The 22859-nt window shown below is 42.1% G+C and overlaps 1 protein-coding gene across 4 annotated transcripts in view; it reads right to left on the bottom strand.

The window, feature by feature from the left end:
• Positions 1 to 22859, bottom strand: part of CTNNA3 (catenin alpha 3) — a 556373-nt gene that overhangs the window by 490647 nt on the left and 42867 nt on the right. For all 4 annotated transcript variants that reach the window (XM_064464726.1, XM_064464725.1, XM_064464727.1 and 1 more), the window contains one exon: positions 18413 to 18532. In XM_064464726.1, the coding sequence (XP_064320796.1) occupies positions 18413 to 18532 (120 nt within the window). The remainder of the gene's footprint in view (positions 1 to 18412; positions 18533 to 22859) is intronic.

Below are 22859 nucleotides of genomic sequence, written 5' to 3'. Positions count from 1 at the left end.
CATATTACTGCTGCTTCCTTCCCTCCCTAATGTTCTCCATCCTAACAGCAGTTTTGAAAACAGCAAAGATATACATCCAAATGTCTCCAACAAGCAATCCTGTTAATTTTTATGTAGCTTCACAAATACATGAAACAAGTATTATGTGATCCTGTTGAAGATCAGATGAAATTTCTTGCCCAAAATAATTAGGAGAAACAATCACGAACAAGGATTACAATCAAGTTTGAGGCTGTACTTCGTCTTCTCTTTGTACTTCCAATTCTGTTTACTCTCTCTTCCCATGTCTCAGGTTTGCTGATGCTACTATTATAAGTTCCCTTATATCAATAAGCAGTTCACAACAATTTGAAGTACTACATTTCTTCCCCTATGGCCATATAGAGATCTCTTTTTTTCTTTTAAAATCTGTATCAGTGCCTTTCTATCGCAAAATTCTCTCAGGTTTCAAAAAATTTACTTTGCCTGTCTACCTGGAAACAGGAAAAGATCATCAGAACACAAGCAATTAAGACTCACCTATCAAGTCCATTTTTCTTCCCAGTTGCTGAGCCCACTCTTCATCACTCCTGAACACACAGAGTATTTTATTCTTTTCTCTAGTAGGTTATTATACATTCCAAAAGTCCAGGATATAATTCATGAAGTTCATACTGATTTGCAAAGGAGAGGTGTGGTGCTCACAGCTGTGTGCATTCGTTAAATTTACTTTAGAGTCCATGCAAAGCTTACTGCCATTAAATTCTTCCCCAGCAACAGGACTAAGTATAATTAATGGAAATCTCCACAAGGGGTCTCAGGAGGAACATTATTTCTGAACAAAGACGACAAAACAAAATAAAGAAGGGGGGTGAGAGGAGGTGAGATTGCTGCATATCTCCTGGAACACTCAAAGAATTTTTATTTTAGCTGGGAGTGTTAAAATATGGGGAGTTGTTACATAGCCCTCTTGATTTCTACTATTCTTTGGACTCTTCTAAAAACATAGAATGACTACAGATACTTCAAAAAAAAACTAAACAAAACACACACACACACCACCTTGGTACTCTCTGCATAGAAAGTATCTGTGGAAGAAGTCTACCCATGCTACCAAAGTAAGACAATTTTTAAAAGTTTTTCCATTATCTCAAAGTGAATTATACAGTAATAGTAATACTGCTGTGTCTTCTTAATGTTCATTCTGAGTACAATTCACATGAATTGTGTGCTGGTAGTGAACAAAGCCAGGCCTCCAAGTAAGAAGCAAGCAGTTTAGTTTTAAAACATTTTATTTACTGAAATTGCTCTTGTCCAATTAGACTAGATTCTGACCCTAGCTATATTGGTGTAATTTTATAACACTATTAACTTCCTGAAACTACTTCAGATTTAAACAGATTTAAATAAAGTCAGCTCAGAATATAGAAATTAAGTATTGACGTCAATAAAATAAGATGGAAGGCAGAAGTCCCAAGATGGTAATTCTCAAAGCAGTCTCCGTAGACCACCTGGGTTATATAGATCTATTGATACTTACTATAAAAGAGACATTGGACACAACAAAGTATTAACTGGAAGCAGAGAGGACAGTATTAAAGTCCCCTGCAAAGTGGACCATTTATGATCCTTGATTATCTCCTCAATACAGAAGTTTACTAAAAAGTAATCCTCTATTCAGAGGAGCTTCCATTAATCAGAAAATAAGTCATATAAACTTGAAGCATGCCCAGCTCAGACATGTTTATTAAACCACTGCTCTCTTACGATTTCCAGTTATTCTCAAAAACTTTGTATACCTCAGAGCCATTTGGCTAACATGGGGATTATCTTATCAGGCACCATAAACTGATCCAGGGTTTTTTCTTAAAATGTGTGACTTGTTCCCTGTTATGGAGAGAGTTCATGAATAAGCAGCTGATCATGCACAGAATTAATGTGATGACAAAATTTGCACTGATTACAGTTCAGATGTAGATCATAAAGCTGACAACACAAGACTCACAGAAAAGCAGCTTGTGTGTCTTGGTCTGTGTGTATCTTGGACGTACGTAAGAGACTCAGAGGAGCCCAGAGGCAAACCACTGTCAATCATCTGATGTGCTCTATGCCCAGAGAAGCAAGCCGCTTCTCGCTGCAACAAGAACAGCACAATTTTGTAGCTCTAAGGAGACAGTACTTCAGTTACCCCTGTATTCTGAATCCTTATCCATCTTCTTATCCTTTAACAATATATATATATACAGATTTTCATTTATCATTCCACTAGTTTATGGAACACCCCTGTAGAATGCCTGTGAAATGTCCATTGAGTTCATTTAGTCCATGACTTTGGATTTCATCTCTTGTAAGGGTCCTTCGGTGCGGCGGTGTGCGTGGGGTCAGGTTGTTGCATGTCAGTCCTTGTTCCATCACCGCTGCACTGGTAGTTCGTGTTCTTTCACTGCTGCACTTTGCTCGGTTCCATTGAAAGTCCATTTGCTATTATCATTAATTGGGAGATTCCCACCATGATAACATTCCACTGATGCAACCATAGTAGTGATGACATACAACATCATATTACAATTAACAGCATATTATTCAGTTCATTGGCTGTTTTCACCCAGAATTAAATCCCCCTGGGGTACACACCGAACTCCTCCATCCTCCCGCATCACCCACCAAGTGCACCCAGGTCCTCGAGCAAACGCAATCCCACGAGTGGGTTTGCCTCTGCTGGAAGCAGGAATAACCCAGACTGTCTTGCCCAGCATATTTTTTATGTGCACTACAGGGACTCTATCCCCTTCCACAGTACGTAAGGATTCTGATTGGGCCGGGCCAGCTCGCCTGGCAGATCCCCTTGTGTTGACTAACCAGGTGGCTTTTGCTAAATGTGTATCCCAGTGTTTAAATGTTCCACCCCCCATTGCTCTCAGTGTCATCTTTAATAGTCCATTGTATCTTTCGATTTTTCCAGAGGCTGGTGCGTGATAGGGGATGTGATACACCCACTCAATGCCGTGCTCTTTGGCCCAGGTGTCTATAAGGTTGTTTCGGAAATGAGTCCCATTATCTGACTCAATTCTCTCTGGGGTGCCATGTCGCCACAGGACTTGTTTTTCGAGACCCAGGATAGTGTTCCGGGCAGTGGCGTGGGGGACAGGATATGTTTCCAGCCAGCCGGTGGTTGCTTCTACCATGGTGAGAACATGGCGCTTGCCTTGGCGGGTCTGTGGGAGTGTGATGTAGTCAATTTGCCAGGCCTCCCCATATTTATATTTCAGCCATCGTCCCCCATACCACAGAGGCTTTACCCGCTTCGCTTGCTTGATTGCAGCACATGTTTCACATTCGTGGATAACCTGCGCAATAACGTCCATGGTCAAGTCCACCCCTCGATCACGAGCCCACCTGTATGTTGCATCTCTCCCTTGATGGCCTGAGGTGTCATGGGCCCACCGAGCTAGAAATAGTTCACCCTTATGCTGCCAGTCCAGATCCACCTCAGCCACTTCAATCTTGGCAGCCTGATCCACCTGCTGGTTGTTTCGATGTTCTTCAGTGGCCCGACTCTTGGGGACGTGAGCATCCACATGCCGTACCTTTACAACCAGGTTCTCTACCCGGGCAGCAATATCTTGCCACAGTGCGGCAGCCCAGATGGGTTTGCCTCTGCGCTGCCAGTTGCTTTGCTTCCACTGCTGTAGCCAGCCCCACAGGGCATTTGCCACCATCCAGGAATCAGTATAGAGATAGAGCACTGGCCACTTTTCCCGTTCAGCGATGTCTAAGGCCAGCTGGATGGCCTTTACTTCTGCAAACTGGCTCGATTCACCTTCTCCTTCAGCAGTTTCTGCTACTTGTCGTGTAGGACTCCATACAGCAGCCTTCCATCTCCGGTGCTTTCCCACAAGGCGACAGGACCCATCAGTAAACAGGGCATATTGCTTCTCATCTTCTGGCAGTGTGTTATACAGTGGGGCTTCTTCAGCACGTGCCACCTCCTCCTCTGGTGATATTCCAAAATCTTTGCCTTCTGGCCAGTCCATAATCACTTCCAAGATTCCTGGGCGACTGGGGTTTCCTACTCGAGCCCGCTGGGTGATCAGTGCAACCCATTTACTCCACGTAGCATCAGTTGCATGGTGTGTAGAGGGGACATTTCCTTTGAACATCCAGCCCAGCACTGGCAGTCGGGGTGCCAGGAGCAACTGTGCTTCAGTACCAACCACTTCTGAAGCAGCTCGAACCCCTTCATATGCTGCCAATATCTCTTTTTCAGTTGGAGTATAGCGGGCTTCGGACCCTCTGTATCCCCGACTCCAAAACCCTAGGGGTCGACCTCGGGTCTCCCCTGGTGCTTTCTGCCAGAGGCTCCAGGTAGGGCCATTCTCCCCAGCTGCGGTGTAGAGCACATTTTTAATATCTTGTCCTGCCCGGACTGGCCCAAGAGCTACTGCATGAACTATTTCCCGTTTAATCTGTTCAAAGGCTTGTTGTTGTTCAGGGCCCCATTTGAAATCATTCTTTTTCCGGGTCACTTGATGGAGGGGGCTTACGATCAGGCTGTAGTGTGGAATATGCATCCTCCAAAAACCCACAACGCCCAAGAAAGCTTGTGTTTCCTTTTTGCTGGTTGGTGGAGACATGGCTGTTATTTTGTTGATCACATCCATGGGGATCTGACGACGACCATCTTGCCATTTGATTCCTAAGAACTGGATTTCTCGTGCAGGTCCCTTAACTTTACTTTGTTTTATGGCGAAACCAGCTTTCAGGAGGATTTGAACTATTTCCTTCCCTTTCTCAAAAACTTCTTCTGCTGTATTGCCCCACACGATGATGTCATCAATGTAGTGTAGGTGTTCGGGAGCTCCACCTTGTTCCAAAGCATTATGGATCAGTCCATGGCAAATGGTAGGGCTGTGTTTCCACCCCTGGGGCAGTCGATTCCAGGTGTACTGGACCCCCCTCCAAGTAAAAGCAAACTGTGGCCTGCACTCTGCTGCCAGAGGGATTGAGAAGAATGCATTAGCGATATCGATTGTGGCATACCACTTGGCTGCCTTGGACTCCAGTTCATATTGAAGTTCTAGCATGTCTGGCACAGCAGCACTCAACGGTGGAGTGACTTCATTCAGGCCACGATAGTCTACCGTTAGCCTCCACTCTCCATTAGACTTCCGGACTGGCCATATGGGACTGTTAAAGGGTGAGTGGGTTTTACTGATGACTCCTTGGCTCTCCAGTCGACGAATGAGCCCGTGGATAGGGATCAGAGAGTCTCTGTTGGTGCGATATTGCCGTCGGTGCACTGTTGTGGTGGCGATCGGCACCTGTTGTTCTTTGACCTTCAGCAACCCCACCACAGAAGGGTCCTTCGAGAGGCCAGGCAAAGTAGACAGCTGTTTAATTTCCGCCGTCTCCAAGGCAGCTACACCAAAAGCCCACTTGTAACCTTTTGGGTCCTTGAAATACCCTCTCCTGAGATAGTCTATGCCAAGGATGCACGGAGCCTCGGGGCCAGTCACAATGGGGTGCTTCTGCCACTCATTGCCAGTTAGGCTCACTTCGGCCTCCAATACAGTTAGCTCTTGGGATCCCCCTGTCACTCCAGCAATGCTGATGGGTTCCGCCCCTATATAGTTTGATGGCATTAAGGTACACTGTGCACCGGTGTCCACTAAAGCTCTATATTCCTGTGGGTCAGATGTGCCAGGCCATCGGATCCACACAGTCCAGTAAACCCGGTTATCCCTTTCCTCCACCTGGCTGGAGGCAGGGCCCCCCTAGTCCTGATCATAGTATTCATCACTCACTTCCGGTAGATATGAATCACGGGTGTCTCTGTTAAGATCAGTCAGGCCATCAGCACTTCTGCTCCTCTGTCTAGAGAATTGCTTACGGGAAACTGGGGCAGCAGCTCTCCTGGAGAAACTTCCCTGAGTAATTGTTCTCCCTTGCAGCTCACGTACCCGTGCCTCTAAGGCTGAGGTAGGTTTTCCATCCCACTTCTTCATGTCCTCTCCGTGATCACGCAGGTAAAACCATAGGGTGCCCCGTCGTGTGTATCCCTTCTCTTGAGCCAAGGGACGATTACTCCTAATGGCTGAGATACTGGTCCGTACTGGTGGGGAGTAGGACATATCTTCTTTGAGTTGCTGGAACTCTCGGGACAGTTTCTCAACAGCAGAGACGAGCGAGGAAGAGAGATTCGCTTCATATTCCCGGAGTCTATCAATCAACTCAGCCACCGTTGGTGTCTCGTCATCTTTCCAGGACATCACTGCCAATGAGTTTGCATACGAGGATGGTGCGCTCCGTACAAACTTCCGCCACATGGGTCGTGTGCACTCGGCTTCATCTGGATCTTTGGAGGACCGTTGATCGTCCAGGTCACCATAAACCACCTCAAGCACGGCTAATTCCCTTAGATGCTGAACGCCTTTCTCCATGGTCGTCCATTTTCCTAGGCGAAATACAATATCTTCTTTGAAGGGATACCTCTCTCTCACCGCGGCCAGGAGCCGCCTCCAGAGGCTGAGGGCTTGTGTTCCTTTTCCAATTGCTTTATCAATGCCCCCTTCCCTAGAGAGGGATCCCAGTTGTTTGGCTTCCTTCCCCTCTAATTCCAAACTACTGGCCCCATTATCCCAGCATCGGAGCAGCCAGGTGATAACGTGCTCACCTGAATGACGCCCGAAATCTTTCCGTATATCCCGCAACTCACTCAAGGATAGAGATCGGGTAGTTTCCGTTTCTTGTACACATGGTTCCTCCTCCTCCTCCTCTTCTCGTGATGGCCCTGGTTCATCGTAATCTCTTTCTAAACGAGTTGACTTTCTCTTCCATGATTTCTTCTTGCGTATAGGGGCGACTGATACTGGCACAGGTTGGTCCTCTGGTTCAGCTGCAACGCTTGGCACTGGGGTTTGAGTAGCTGCAGTGCCTGTCGTGGGGGTTTGAGTGGCCGCCGTGCTCATCACCGGGGTTGGAGCAGCTGCAGTATCTGTCGCAACGGGTTGGGTGGCCGCCGTGCTCATCACCGGGGTTGGAGTAACTGCATTCTCTGTTGCGGCGGGTTGGGTGGCCGCCGTGCTCATCACCGGGGTTGGAGTAGCTGCAGTCTCTGTCGCGGCAGGTTGGGTGGCCACAGTGCTCATCACCGGGGTTGGAGTAACTGCAGTCTCTGTGACGGCGGTTTGGGTGGCCGCAGTGCTTGTCGCTGGGGTTGGAGTAGCTGCAGTGTCTGTCGTGAGGGTTTGGGTGGCCGCAGTACTTGTCACGGGGGTCGGAGTAGTTCCTTTCTCTTTCCCTTGGGGGTACTGAATAGTGTTAAATAGGGCTCGATAGGCATAAGCCAGACCCCAGCACATGGCAGTGATCTGTATGTCTCTGGAATTGCCAGGGTGACAACATATTTCCTCCAAATGTTCTACTAATTTTTCAGGATTCTGCACTTGTTCAGGGGTGAAGTCCCACACCATGGGGGGTGCCCACCGTCTTAGGCATTTGCCCATACTTTCCCACATACCCTGCCACGCATAGCTATCAAGCCTTGGGACAGATCTCTGGATTATATTCTTAACTTGCTTACTAACCTTAGACAGATCTGATACCACTTGCCAAAGCAATATCAACAGATGTATCTTAACTACACAAGGATGTTCAAGATACTGAAAAGTTGTTGTAAGGAGGGAGGAGACATTACATAAGATATTAGCTACGGTGCCATTCTGTATTTCCTCCATAAAAAACTCCTCAGAGGAGGAGGTATAATTGCTAATTGCCTCCATGAGGTGGTAGCTGTAGTACAGTAACGGCTTCCATGCAAAACCTAAATAACTGATAACAGTCAAGGCCAGTGTTTTAATAACAAGTCTCCTAGGCAAAATATCTCTAATCACTGCAGAGCACAGCCAGCTGACAGAACCAACAGCAAGTTTTAACATGTACTTTACAATCAGCATGGTAAAGACTGGACAAGCTAATACTGCGAGCAGATTAATCAATGCTGTGACCAGCAACTGTTATTATCTCAAACCCTTCTCGCCCCACGTTGGGCACCAAAAATAGACTGTCGTGGTTCAGCCTCAGCTGGCAACTGAACACCACGCAGCCGCTCGCTCACCCCCCCCCCACCCCTGTGGGATGGGGAAGAGAATCGGACGAGCAAAAGAACTTGTGGGTTGAGATAAGCACAGTTTAATAACTACAATAGAATGATGATGATAAATGATTATGATAATAATGACAGTAAGGTTAATATAATAAAAGGGAAAAGGGAGGAAAGGGAAAACAGGGAACAAAAACGCAGAAACACGAACGATACAACCGCTCACCACCCGCCGACCGACGCTGCCCCGTCCCCGAGCCGCGATTGCTCCCTCCCTCCCCCGGCCAGCCCCTCCCAGGTAGCATACTGGGCATGACGTTACATGATATGGAATATCCCTTTGGTCAGTTTGAATCCACTCTCTTAGCTGTGCCCCCTCCCCTCCCGGCTTCTTGTGCACCCAGCAGAGCATGGGAAGCTAGACATGTCCTTGACTAGTATCAGCGCTGCCCAGCAACAGCCTAAACATCTGTGTGTTATCTCAACAGGTTTTTTTTCCATGCTAATTTCAAAGCACAGCACTATACCAGCTAGAGTGAAGAAAATTAACTCTATCGCAGCTGAAACCATGACAAGCAGGAACCTGCAGCCACTGCACTGTGTTGTCTCATCTTTCTCCAGGAAAGGTGGTGTCTTTTCAGCTACAGAAACTCCCTAGGAACACCATGCAATATCCCAGAATGCAGACCCACACTGACTGCGCAGGAACTCCCAGGTGAACTCAGACTGCCATGACTACTATCAGAAGAAAGTAAATCCAGACGACTTTCAGAAAAAGGTAGTGGAGTGGTTTGCAGTTCTTGGTGGTCTTTTAAAAGATTACAGCATGCTCAAACAGTTTAAATGTGCGATTTCCAAAGTCCACAGCAAAAGGTGCCTGTCTGATATCAGCATTTGGAGGTATGAAAGTATGGCTTTTATAACTTTATGGTCAAAGAAAGGACTTTCAGTGGCTGGCTGAATTCTACCAAGGTGATTACTTCATTGTTGTTAGGATTTTAGGTATTAATTGGCCAGTATACAAAGAACCTTGTATTTAGTTGTTTTCAATTGAGTTTTTAAGAATCATCCTTTAAAAGTAATTAGCATATTTTGGATCACCAGACACAATATTAATGCAGCAATGCATTGATTTCTCCTGTTATTTGTTCATCAGAAGTGCTGGTGACCACTTGTAATTCTAAAATCATCCCAGAGACCTCAAAATTTTTCCCATTTTGCAGTGGACCAGAAAATTAAGCACTCTGAAAAACCACTGTCAAGAGAAGAGACACATTACTCAGAATTACAAATATCAAACTCACTAGACCGTGTTGGTTTAAGCCTCACAAATCAAATAGAACAGGAACTTTAATCTGAATTTGGAGCAAATACTATTTTTGGGTAGAAGACAGTCTGTCCATCCCAAACATAGCCAAACATAACTTTTAAATAAAAAAAAAATCCAACCAACTACAGCAGTTATCTGTACCAGAAGCTAATGACTACCATTTCAGAAAGTCTAGACACTGTAGCACAGAATTACTCCTTTGTGCATTTTAATACACAGATTCATTATTTCACCTTTACTCTCAGCTAAATCATATAATCTGCTTTATCTGTCCCACCCACAGTTATTCCTCCATACCAGGTGCTCTTTACTACTGTCTTCCTTGAAGATGTGAGGAACTGTAATTAATTAGGCCAGAAAAATTATCATTGAAATAAGGGCAAGTAGTCACTTTGTCAAACCACTCTCTAATCCTAGATTCTTAACATACGCACCCAAGTCTAGTTAATGTCACTGCATCTTCAGCAGCTCAGAGAATACCCTTTTTCTTTAAAAATCCTAATTATTAGGATAGAGAGCCTGATCTTACAGTCTCTGCTCAAGAAAATCCAATACCGCTTCAAAGTTAGCAATAGATTTGCCTTAGGAAAGGCTCAAGGAACAAAGCTCACAGACTTAATCAAATTAATTCTAAATCACTTTGCTTCTCTTTTGAGCACTGAACATTTCCACTTTGAATCTCTGCATCATCCTAAATTTGCACTGTATTTTCTTGATATAAACTGAAGAGGTGATAGCTAATCCTTCTGGTCAACATTTGCAAGTAAATGGGAAGCAGCAAGGAGAGACCAGTTTCTCCACTAACCATAGTACTAAGGGATTGTGGGACAGGAATTTATTAGGATGACAGTAGTGATTAGCAGCTGATTAAAGCAGGACAGGATAATCAGTCACTATTTTTCAAAAGTGGCCAGGTAAGCTCATCATGTAGCACAGCTTGACCTAGCATCAACATCAAAGAGACTTACACTGCTTAACTCTGCCTTAACAGTAATAAACTGTTAAAATACACTTGATTGCACTCTTTTTTTAATAAACTCTCCTGAGAAATTAAAAACTACTAACCCCAAATAATTTATTCCTTTTAAGGCTCACCTCAGTCCTCCTGTATAAAAACACAGTTTTGTTAGCTCCTTGAGAGGATGTTGCTGCCTACAGAATACTGTAATTGTCATGTTATCAGTTACTGTTGCATCAGTGAGTACCATTCTCTTTAGACTCCAAGCCCATTTACATTCCACAAATTCTGGTTTTGTCCCACATTAGAATAAACATATCATCTGAAGTATCAGTATGTTCCATTTGGGGAAAAACAAAAATATGTTTCTAGCCTACTGAAAAAATAATGCTCTAATCTGAGCCACAAGATACCACTGAAATAAAATACCAAGTTAAAATTAATGTAGGACACATATATGGTACCATACCAAATGTTCAGGTACAAAATTAGTGGTGTTTGCAAGTCCCCCATGGCACACACTCAAAATTCTTTATCAGCTTTTTAAGTCATGCCCTTTAGCGTTACTTACTTAGCTATTACTGTAATTTAATTCCTAGCTGAAGATCTCATTTTCTTCCCACTGTTATACTCAATTTAATATGGTTTGGTTTTAAATTACCTTGGTATTCCATGGTTAAACTTAAACCATTATCTATCCTTGGCTCCCAAGACATTTTAGATACATTTATCAGAGACAAGACTAGCCTGGAATCTTTTACCCAAACTGAGGACAGCAACTCAGTTTCATAGAAACAGCAATAGACTGAACTTTGGAAAGACCAGGGTGGGGGAAAGAACCTTTAGCCCTCTGCTCAAGTCCCAGTCTTCCTACAGTCCCCTTCCATTTCCTCAAGAAAGTGAGAAACAGGTTTAAATAAACCCACTTATCTATCTCAACTGCTTTACAGCATCACTGTTTATATTCCTGAAAAATATATAACTGTTTCAGAACATCCCTTTTTTTATTTTATTTCCCTTGTAATGTTGACGTTTTAAAGGGCTTTTTGCCATGGGCACCTCAGATAATAATTTGACTCTTCATATCTTGGAGGATGAGGGCTTTACATACTAACTACCTATATCCTCCACAGAGTATATGAAAAGGGGAAAGAGATTATTTCTCATAATTCTCATTGTGGATACAAGATAAACTAGACTTCTGTCCATTTCCCCCAAATTCCAAAACACTTACACCAGCTCACACAAGAATATTTCAAAGACATGCAAGACAGTTACGCTTTTACCTTCATGACTGGATCTTCAGCAGGATTTGAGTGACTACTACTCTCTTTTTACATTTGGAAGACAAAAGTATACTGCCCTGTTTCTTTAAGTGTCATCCATTTACCACAGCTGGGGAAAGAGCAGTTAGGCACAAATGGTTCCTCTGAGTTTTGGATACACCTTTATTGGTCCAAAAGAGGAATCCTGCCCACTCTTCAGTTTGTCCGTGTTCATACTTCCAGCAGAAATTTCAATACCTTTTTAAAATTCTTTATAAAGAAACTTGTATTTACTAAAAATCTGCTTCTTGTTATGCCCCATCACATTGACTAACATCAGGCTGGATTCTGAAGACATCAGCATCAGGCACTAACCACAAAAAAAGTATCAGACACTTAGATGCAAATGTGACCAACCATGCAACTACACTTCCTGGTTTCCCACCTAGGGTTTCTTGTCTGTTTTACCTAATTTTGACACTCAGATTTTTACAAGTAAAGTCTTGACATGACCAGCAAAACCTTTGTCCTGCTCATTGTGCAGCTGCACAGTGAGCACACCAGATCTCCGTATTATGAGCCACACACACACACAAAAAACCCACCCTCAGAAATTGCCAAACTAGGTTTTTTTAAAAGAAATTCTCTACCATGCCTCATTTTTTTTTTCCCTTGTCATTTGACTTCTCCTTCTTTCAAAGGGAAAAGACATGACTTTTTCTCAGAGGTCTGGCTTCCACACACAGATGGAAAAGCTGCGCACATGAAGATATGAACTGTGTGCAGCTTCAAGTCATGCAAGACTAGCACTACAGACAGGCAAACCCAGTAAGAGCTGAGCTGTTAAACTATGGTGCACACAGTGGCAAAGCTGAAGGGGGATACAAAACTCTTACACCCCACCACCCTGAATACATAATAAAAAGTTGTAAACAGGGGAGTATTAACACTTTTGGGTGGGCAGGGGAAAGGAAAACCTCTCTACACATTAAGCAAATATAGACACACAGGACAGAGAGAAGCAATGGCTAAATGACAAGAGCTGTAATCATGGCACTACAAAGAAACATCAAGTGGCTGTAAACAGAATTGTCATAGTTTTACACTCTTAGCTACTGAGACTGATTTGTTTGCTTTTTTTAAAATTAATGCATAAATCAATTATTTTAATTACACAACATCATGATAGATAGTTGTTCTTACATCAGGGGGAGATGATAAGCTAGAACACTGGAAATATAGCCTATACTCCCATTTTATAATTTATAATGTGTGATTAAATATTAAAGGAAAGATGGCATTTTGAGAAAAGCCTATGGGAATCAAATGACTACACGTCCTTAAAATTACTCTAAAGTGAGGTGCTAGGCTTGTTTGAAAATTCCTAAGCAAGAACTCTTAACATGTCCAACCCAGCAGAAGAATAGGCAGTGGCAGAGTGGTAAATACAAAAGTAAACAAACTCACCCATTTATTAATTTAGGATGGCAATTTGAAAGACATAATTCTGCCTTTACCCTCAAATACACAACCAAATGTACCGTCATTATTAAGTTTAGAAAAAAAATGAATTCTCATTCAAATTCATTGAATAGCACAAGCCTTAAAAATTTCCATAATAATTCATGCCCTTTGATTTGCATCTCAGTTACTGCACATCTTTTAGAAAGGCAGGGATTATGGATATAAAGGCTACAAGCAGTGATTAATGTACAGCACCTCTTAACTAAGCCATCTCAGTAGTTCATTGTCAAAAACATTCATTTCCTTTCTGGTTTGAACTTTTCTGATTTCCATGCATTGGATCTTGTCATACTTGTGTGTACTAAAATAAAGATTTAGTTAAGTACCTCTATTTGTGATAGTTCTAAGCCATAACCTTTTCCAGATAAGCTACAATGACTGAGCTCCTTGAGATTTTCATCATAATGCTTGTTTTGTTGACAACAAATAATTCAACTCTACTCTCAACTCCTCCAATTTCAGCATACTTTTTAAAGAGTTTGTCACACAATAAACCTGCCAGTTAACGAGGTGATAATCTCTTTTGAAAACTTGGCTGCTGTTTCTGGAGTAGAGCACATCTCATGCCCAGCACAATGCCATCTTAAAAAGCAAAGTGAACAATCAAAGGTAGAGAACAAAAGTGCACTTATTAGATTTTAACAAAGAGAAATACCATTTGACTGTAGAAACAGGTCTTCATTCCAAAATAAAGAATTTTAAAATGTAAATTTGACCTGTATGATAATGAAGACAACTGCAGTACTGATAGCAATGGGCTGCTCTGAAGTAGAACAGGTTAAACACTCTACCCCGTCTCCTTGAAACATTATTTCCCATAAGCAAAGACAATTACTGTGCACCCCATAAATGTCTCCAGTACAGTCCTTACCTCCTTCAGTTTCTAACACAGCTTCTTAAAACATTTCTAAATACAACAATCATCAGGAAGCAATCCTAAAAAGATTTTAAATTGGAATAAGCAAAATGGTTTCACATAGATTCAGTCCTTTAACACAAAATTACCCTGAGGACATACAATCAAAATCAAATAAGTAAGCCTTAGTTTAGCATAACTTTACAACAGGATACTGCTTTTGTCTGTGTTCACATATTAAAGTTTTGTTGTCAACTGTTGGATTACCACATTGCTAGAGACTTGTAGGCAAAAACTAAGTGTCTCTGAATTACAGCTGGCACTGCTACCGGCCTCCTAAAGGCACTGTTAACACTAAGAACAGCAGCAGCAGGAGCGATTTTTCAGTTTGACAGGTGCTAAACACCACTGAATTTGATTATAATTCCATTTTTATTGTAGCTATTGCCCAACACTCCTGAAATATCCTTACAATAAGATCTTCACAATGAATAGCCCTAAAGCAGTACTGTTCCAGCTGAACAATATATGGACAATTTCCCTTCAGTAAGAACAAGGTCCCATATAAGAAAAAAGGAAGTATACACCTACTACGGTATCCCAAGAAGAGTGTTGGGACCTGTCATTAAGTCCCCTCTTATCCCACAGTGCTTTACCATTCTGACCTATCCCTGTAGATATTCATATTGCAGATGTGTTAATATTTAGGTTGATACAAAACAATGCTTAATGTAAAACTTCTTTAACTCTCATTGGAAGCATTCCACTAAGTCACAGAGCAAGAGAATAGTTCTACTATTCATTGTGGCACAGAACTATTCTTTTTTAGTCAAATTTCAGAGAAGACAGTCAGTACCAAGGAAATGAAAAGCTTGTTTTAATTCAAAGGAATTGCCAGACAGTCTCCTGGACAAGAAAGAAAAGCTACATATCTTGGAAACAGGTATCACCTGGAAGGCTTCAAAATGGCAGACTGGCTATAAACTGATTTTCTCAACCCAAACAAATTTCTCTAGTGGATACAACCTAACCCTTAGAATCATGCAGAAAGATCAGGTCACCATACGTTAGACAGATGAAAGGACATCCATCTGCATGGGGGAGAGAGTGTGCTAAGTGAGCAACTGAGTAACAAAATAATGCGATCACCGAAAAGCAAGTAATTTTAAGGCAGTTTAGCACACTGAAACATCTCTGTGCAGGGTCACACAAATGCCAGAATGGAAAGAGTAAAAGGCATGGGACCATGAAGCCCATACCAGGGCTGTGGGTGGGTCTGCAGGAGCCAGCACTCAGCTTGGCCAACCAAGGGACCATAACCCAAGTGTGAGCAGATGCTGGGCGTTTCTCCACCGCCATCATTTGGCAACATTTGCAAGGGGTCAGCCTACATTCCACTGTTGAGTATAAATATTTTGTATTTCATCTTCATCTGGCCTGACTTCCAACTAACTTGGCTAACAAGCCATCTCTCTCAGAAAAGTATGGCAAGCCTGTAGAGGTAGAGATGTGTATTCCACTCACCAAGAGTAAGAAGGAAAGCTCTGACACAGAGCAATGTATTTGGGAGCAGACTTGAATATGGTGGGAGTTCATCACAGGCAGCAACAGTAACTAGATGTGGCATATAGATGCAATTCAATATTTCATATTGTGTTTGGGACACAGAGGAATGGTGACGAGCATTGCTCAGGCTTCTTGACCACAATACTAGATGTCATCCACACTGTTCAGCTTTGCAACATAAAAATGGCTGATATCGAGAACTGCACATCTTCCTCCTCTGCAATCACCAAAGAATTTAGCCACCGTGACCAGTTCCATGCCAGCTCATACACACACTCAGCCTATTTGCAAAGGTAGAATCTGAGCTCTCAGGATTTTGACCAACATATGCTAACAACTTTGGGGTTTTTGTATAAAGAAAGCCAGAACTGAATTCTTGACCTCACTGCCCATTTTAAAGAGACATTTCTCTTGGCAATCTGCTGGCTATCTGAAAACTCAAGATCTACCCCATTCTGAAAATTAACAGTTAAAAATTACTTAATATAAACCATCACCCCAAACATGTTTACCTCTTGTACACTTCTACAACTCATAGAAGTTTGGTCTATATTTATAAATCAGAGTCAACATGGGTCATTTTAAATATCCTTTAAAAGGCACAGTTCTAATTTCCCATCTGTCCTATAAACTTCAACACTGAAATTCAACACTGAACATTGCTATATTGCACTTTGTCTCATGTCTAAAAAATAAGGACAGAAGCAGATAACCATAATTCATTCAAAAGCAATATTCATTACGCCGACTACATAAAATGGTTACTTTACCATGAATGCATTCATATTCATATTGTATACAATTGCCTGCCTCCAAACAGATAATAGTGATTCAACATTTTGCCAGTGGGACTATGAATATACCCTTAATCTAATAAGAGAGCATTTAAGTCATTACCAATTAAATGCACACACTCCACCAACTCAGATACAAATGTCACAAACTCAGAACAGCTTCAGTCACAATTCAGGTCTGTGCTTTTTGCACAGTAATCAAACCAAATCTTAATCTTTTACAGACAGATCACTTTCCAAAACAGGACACAATTCAAAGCATCTTCTAAAACAAATTAGATATGGCAGCTTTTCAAACCCCTCACTGCAGACTCTCCAAGCAAGTTCTATTGAGATGAAAATCTCAGTATCAAAACCAGGTAAAATAGTAGTCAAGAGAATCATAAAACTACTGATCAGGTACACCATGCAAATTAACTAAGACACAGAGAACATCGCTAGTCTCCCTCATTTGTTTTTGCTTTGGGGTTTGGTTTTGGTTTTGTTTTAATAACTTCAGCCTTTGCCTAGTTTATTTTCATAATAGCATTGTATAACATTTTAGAAAGATTCAATCACAGAATAGAAGACAGAATAGCCTATCTTCTATTCTGTGATTAAAAGCAAAAAGTGATTTTACACCTAATATACCTTTAGAATCTCCACATGCAAAAGCTTCTGCTGGCACAGTTAAACATCGATCAGAACCAGCATGAGGAGATATATGCATGCCTGATATTAAACAAGGATATTGAGATTCTCCAAATGGCTTGAAAGAGCCAAGTATTGAGAAGGGAATGGTAGTGAAGATCTGAAAACAGGAGAAAAGATGTACTGCTCTAGGTGAAATGAAGGATGTTGTTGAAGCATATTCAGAGCCTGCTAGAGAACCAGACATATATCACTTGAAATAACAAGGAATTTTGTAAAGTCAAGAGTGAAAATTCAGACTAGAAAATCTACTCCAAATAGAAGTGTGATGCTAGCCTAAGAATAGAATTTACACTTCCTGGCTCAGAAATGTTCTCCAAGCCCTTGCAGATATGACATTTATTATGTTTGACCTAATTATGAGATCAGATAACATAAAGCCACATTAGTTGCCAGTTAAAACATTGTCTTTTGGTTGCTGGCAGCCCCATGTCAAAGGGCACAAAGAACTATGCTATGGTGCTACTAGTGTAACAGCTCCCATCACACAAACTCACCCAAGCCAATTGCTCCCTGACCTCCCTATCTCAAGAATCAAATATTCATGTGTTCAGATACCATCTGTCCCTGAGCCCTTTGCTAATTTTTAACTCTCTAATCAATTACCTGATATAAACAGCTGTAAGTGATCTGCCCCGGAGCAAATGAAGTGTTTGACAACACTGACACCAAGCGACAGAATTCAGAAAAATATAAACCAAAACAACGCCCACACAGAAATGCTAGAGCATTTCATCAGTATGCTCTGAAAGAGGCAAAGTCTTATTTTACAAAGAACACAAAAAAATACCTATTATGAGAGCTGACATTTTCACAGAAGCCATGCATAAGTGACAGAAAGTATGTCCAACATTAAATACATGTTAACAACTCAATTTCACCTTGTTCTTGCAAGCTTGAGTCAAAGACTGCGTACATGCCAAAGTTCTATGCAATCTAGCCTTGTAAATTCATTTCTAATGAAGGAAAATTAGTGGCTTGCATGCACAGTCAACATCTGATTCCATTAACTTATGTGGATTTACTTCATTTTTTCAAATAAAAAAACCCAAACAGTATTTTTATGCCCTTTAATTAAAACAGATTTGTTATGTTAATGAAAAGTTTAATAGTCTGCTAAGTTTCACTTGCTTTATTTATCTTTCTGTTGAGAAATCAAAAACCATGCAGTCCAACATCATAGGCATTAAATAGAATTGTCACCCCTCATACTGGTTTACCTGATGACATTACACAAAGCATAAAACCCTACTGATCAAACAATAACTCTATCAAACACATCAGTTTTACCAACCACCATGTTTATGCCCAGTATTCTATGTTTTTCTACCAAGCTTCCATGTTCTTACCTGCTGACGTTTGTATGCCAAGTAATCAAGATTTTCCAGATCTTTTCGAAACTTCTGGTAGGTTTTCTGTAGATCAGATTTACTGGATACATTTCTTAAAGATTCGAATGTTCTTTGAAACTGTGTTGGTAAAAAAACCAAATACCATCATTCACACAGTTGCTGTATTTTTCACTGTATCAGGATTTTACTCTACTAAATACTAATGTTATGGAGCTGTGTCACCTCTGGAGCATACCACCTTCTAGACATTCCCACAATTTTGGTTTGAAATCACTCCCAGAATTTAAAGTATAGTACATATGCCCCATTTAATTAAATTAAATAGGTCAGACTTGCATGAGACAAAACACTAGCAATCAACACAGTCTCTAAAGGTTAGTTTTCTATGCCATGTTACAGGATAGAATATACATTATTTTTTTCCAATTAATAAAAGCATATGCAACTTTATACACGCCATGAAGTCCTCATTCTATCAAGCATAACCATAGATCTCATATATAACAGGGTTTTCCCTATCAAGTTAATTTACTTAAGAGTAATTTGCAAGACTGGATACTCATCTTATGCGATGTGCTCACATTCTGTATGAAAGCTGTGACAGCATTAATTATACTTAGTTACAGATCTTACTTTTAAATTTAAAACTTCTTTCATGCATACACTGTTATGAAAAATAGCACTAGTATTTTCCAAAAAGATGAACAATACCAACCCAGCTGTAGGGAACTGTAACAGAAAGGTTAAGATTTGTGCAAAAGGAGAATAGGAGCTACAGTTTCCTTGCTACCCTCAGGAAATCACAAACCTTCTCTGACTTTCTGTTTCCCCATATGTAAATATTCTCCTTCACCGCAAAAGCATGTGACAGCTGTAAAGCTGTAAGTAGTTCAGAAATATTTTGTTATCACAGTGATTACCACCGGAAGCTAGCCTATAAACATTTATTTAGACTGATATAACCAGGAAGAACTACATGTCTTCTAAATCCATCCAAAATATTGACTTAACTTACTACAGTTACCAGCCCTGTAGATAAAGCACCTACTGTAAGCTAGTGGTAAGGCATGTGGTACCGATGTCCAGGGAATGAGGCAAAAGACCAGAATAAAGGGACTGCTTTCCAGTCAGTTCTGGAAAAGCAAGCACTTCACTAGTAAGTACAGCACTCATTCTTTTACACCTTTGCTAAAACTACAGTCACTGAATTGGAAAAATGAACCATCGGAGTAGAAGAAAACAAAAAAACCAAACCAACTCCATTCATCTGCAGTCCCTCTTTAAAAAGCTGACAACAGAATGGACAGCTAGGGCCAACTGTGGATGCAGACTGCTCCTCACTGTGACTCATTCTGTGGGCATTTGACTGAGATCAAGCCCAAGTTGCATACACTGTAGAACAGCCACTAGGTAATTCCTCTTTGGGGATAAGCAGCAGATGCAGTGGATTTCAGCTGATGATTTAAAACACAAAAATACATCCTGGAATCTTCAGGCAAGTTAGCACTTGTCATTTGCCACGTTGCAGCCTTTATTTCAGTCTCGCTGCTTTCATAACCAAGAAGCAAGTTAAGGCAATGTCTATATCTAATTGTAATTTATTTTACTATACCTCATTCAGCACCACTAGAGTTTAACTGGAGATTTCCTAGTTGCATTTGAATTATTTGCTACCAAAATATAGAAAAAAGCTTTCTCACCCAAAGTATACTTCACTGAATTCTGTAACATCACAGGTGACAGAACATGAATCATAGAATCATTAAGGCTGGAGAAGACCTCTAAGCTCATCAAGTCCAACCGTCAACCCAACACCCCCAGGCTTCCTAAACCGTGCCCTGAAGTGCCACGTCTACACGTTCTTTGAACACTCCCACTGATGGTGACTCCACCACCTCTCTGGGCAGCCTCTTCCAATGCCTGACCACTCTTTCAGGGAAGACATTTCTCCTAATATCCAATCTAAACCTCCCCGATGCACCCTGAGGCCATTTCCTCTCGTCCTATCACTCATTACTTGGGAGAAGAGACAAACACCCACCTCACTATAACCTCCTTTCAGGTAGTTGTAGAGAGCGATAAGGGCTCCCCTCAGCCTCCTCTTCTCCAGGCTAAACACCCACAGCTCCCTCAGCTGCCCCCCATCAGACCTGGGCTCCAGACCCTTTACCAGCCTCGTTGCCCTTCTCTGGACACGCTACAGCACCTCTATGTCCCTCTTGTACTGAGGGGCACAAAAAGGAACACAGGATTCCAGGTGCGGCCTCACCAGTGCCAAGCACAGGGCCACAATCACTGCCCTGCTCCTGCTGGCCACGCCACTGCTGACACAAGCCAGGATGCTGTTGGTCTCCTTGGCCACCTGGGCACTGCTGGCTCACATTCAGCCGACTGTCACCCTGCACCCACAGGTCCTTCTCCACCGCACAGCTTTCCAGTCACTCTTCCCCAAGCCTGTAGCGTTGCATGGGGTTGTTGTGACCCAAGTGCAGGACCCGGCACTTGGCCTTGTCAAACCTTATACAACTGGCCTCAGCACATTGATCCAGCCTGTCCAGATCCTTCTGTAGAGCCTTCCTACCCTTGAGCAGATCAACACTCCTGCCCAACTTGGTGTCATCTGCAAACTTACTGAGGGTGCACTCGATCCCCTCATCCAGATCATTGATAAAAATATTAAAGATGACTGGCCCCAACACTGACCAGCTGCCAAATGGATTTGGCTCTATTCACCACAACTCACTGGGCCCAGCCATCCAGCCAGTTTTTTACCCAGTGAAGAGTACACCCGTCCAAGCCATGAGCCGCCAGCTCCTCTAGGAGGATGCTGTGGGAGACAGTGTCAAAGGCTTTACAGAAGTCCAGGTAGACAGCATCCCCAGCCTTTCCCTCATCCACTAGGCAGGTCACCCTGTCATAGAAGCAGATCAGATTGGTCAGGACCTGCCTTTCATGAAGCCATGCTGACTGGGCCTGAACCCCTGGTTGTCCTGCACTTGCCTAGTGAGCTCACTCAAGATTTATCGCTCCATAACCTTCCCCGGTAAAAGTCAGGCTGACAGGCCTGTAGTTCCCCAGATCCTCCTTGCAGCCCTTTTTGTAGATGGGCATCACATCAGAAAGCCTCGAGTCATCTGGGACCTCCCCTGTTAACCAGGACTGCTGATAAATGATGGAGACTGGCTTGGGGAGCTCCTCCACCAGCTCCCTCAGTACTCTTGGGTGGATCCCATCCGGCCTCATGGACTTGTGAGTGTCTAGGTGGTGCAGCAGGTTGTAAACTGCTTCATTCTGGATTATGGGAGTTTTATCCCACTCCTCGTCCCTGCCTTCTAGCTCAGGGGGCTGAATACCCTGGGGATAACTGGTCCGAATGCCAAGACAAAACCACAAGACACTCTATTCTTTTCTGTTTGACTTCATTATCTTTCACCTTTTGTAGGTTCTGTTGTTTTCAGGTTTTATCTCTGCTCCAGAATTGCTCTGAAAGCTTTGAATTTGCAATGCTTGCTTTCACCTATTTGCACTCCAGTGTATCCCCATTAGGTGGAAGTAATTTAATTACATCTGCAAGCAATACCTGAGTACAGTTTAAGCTGACCAAAAGCTATCTATAGTGTTCCCTCTTTATAAGTGTGTAAGAAACTGCTTATAATGTATCTGTAGAAGTTCATCACATACTCTCAGCTCCAAACCATGACACGCTCCTCCAGAAATTACCCCAAAGCTGCTGCACCCTGTTATAGGGTTGAGTAATACAGAGAAAAGGTCTCTAGTGATTCCCAAATTCACTAACTGGACACAAGTTACAGTCTTTTTCTGAGCATCTTTTTCGTTTTTTTATCATCAACATGTTGGACTACAGTAAAGTTCTACAGTTGTAGAATCATCATTACCACCATCCTCTTAAAGATGTATTTAATCCCATGGCTTCAATTCTTCCTTTGGCAGGAATGGTACTAGCAAGCTCACTCACTTCCTTATGTCCTGAAGCAACCCAAACATTAATAATGCATTTGGTTCTCTGGAAAAAGACATAAGAGCCAGCATGTGAGTATGAGTAAATACGAACCAAATGTCTAACTATAAGGGCAATATACTTCAATAAAATACATGGGGAATGGCCAGAACATCCACTTAGAAGAATTCTGTCTAGATGCAAGGGAATAAACCTTTTTGAAAATTTAACTCAAAAGTAAATAAAAAACAAACAAGAAATTTTAAGAAAACATATATATGCTTTTTTCACTGCCATCAATAGGAAATCAGAAAGATCTGCCTTGGACATACAAAGGTTATCAGAACATGTTTTAAAGTTAAAACCACATCTGAATCTTTCTGTATAATTCTGCTATCAATGTGAACCACTGTTTTGGGGTGAATGGCAAGAAAACCCCTCTCACTGGCACTTTTACTGTATAGAGGTGAAAAGAAATACTTGTAC

The sequence above is a fragment of the Phalacrocorax carbo genome, chromosome 13 (assembly GCF_963921805.1).
Source record: "Phalacrocorax carbo chromosome 13, bPhaCar2.1, whole genome shotgun sequence".
Lineage (NCBI taxonomy): Eukaryota > Metazoa > Chordata > Aves > Suliformes > Phalacrocoracidae > Phalacrocorax > Phalacrocorax carbo.
Note: the sequence above shows the minus strand (reverse complement) of the source record. Positions and strands in the feature narration are given on the sequence as shown.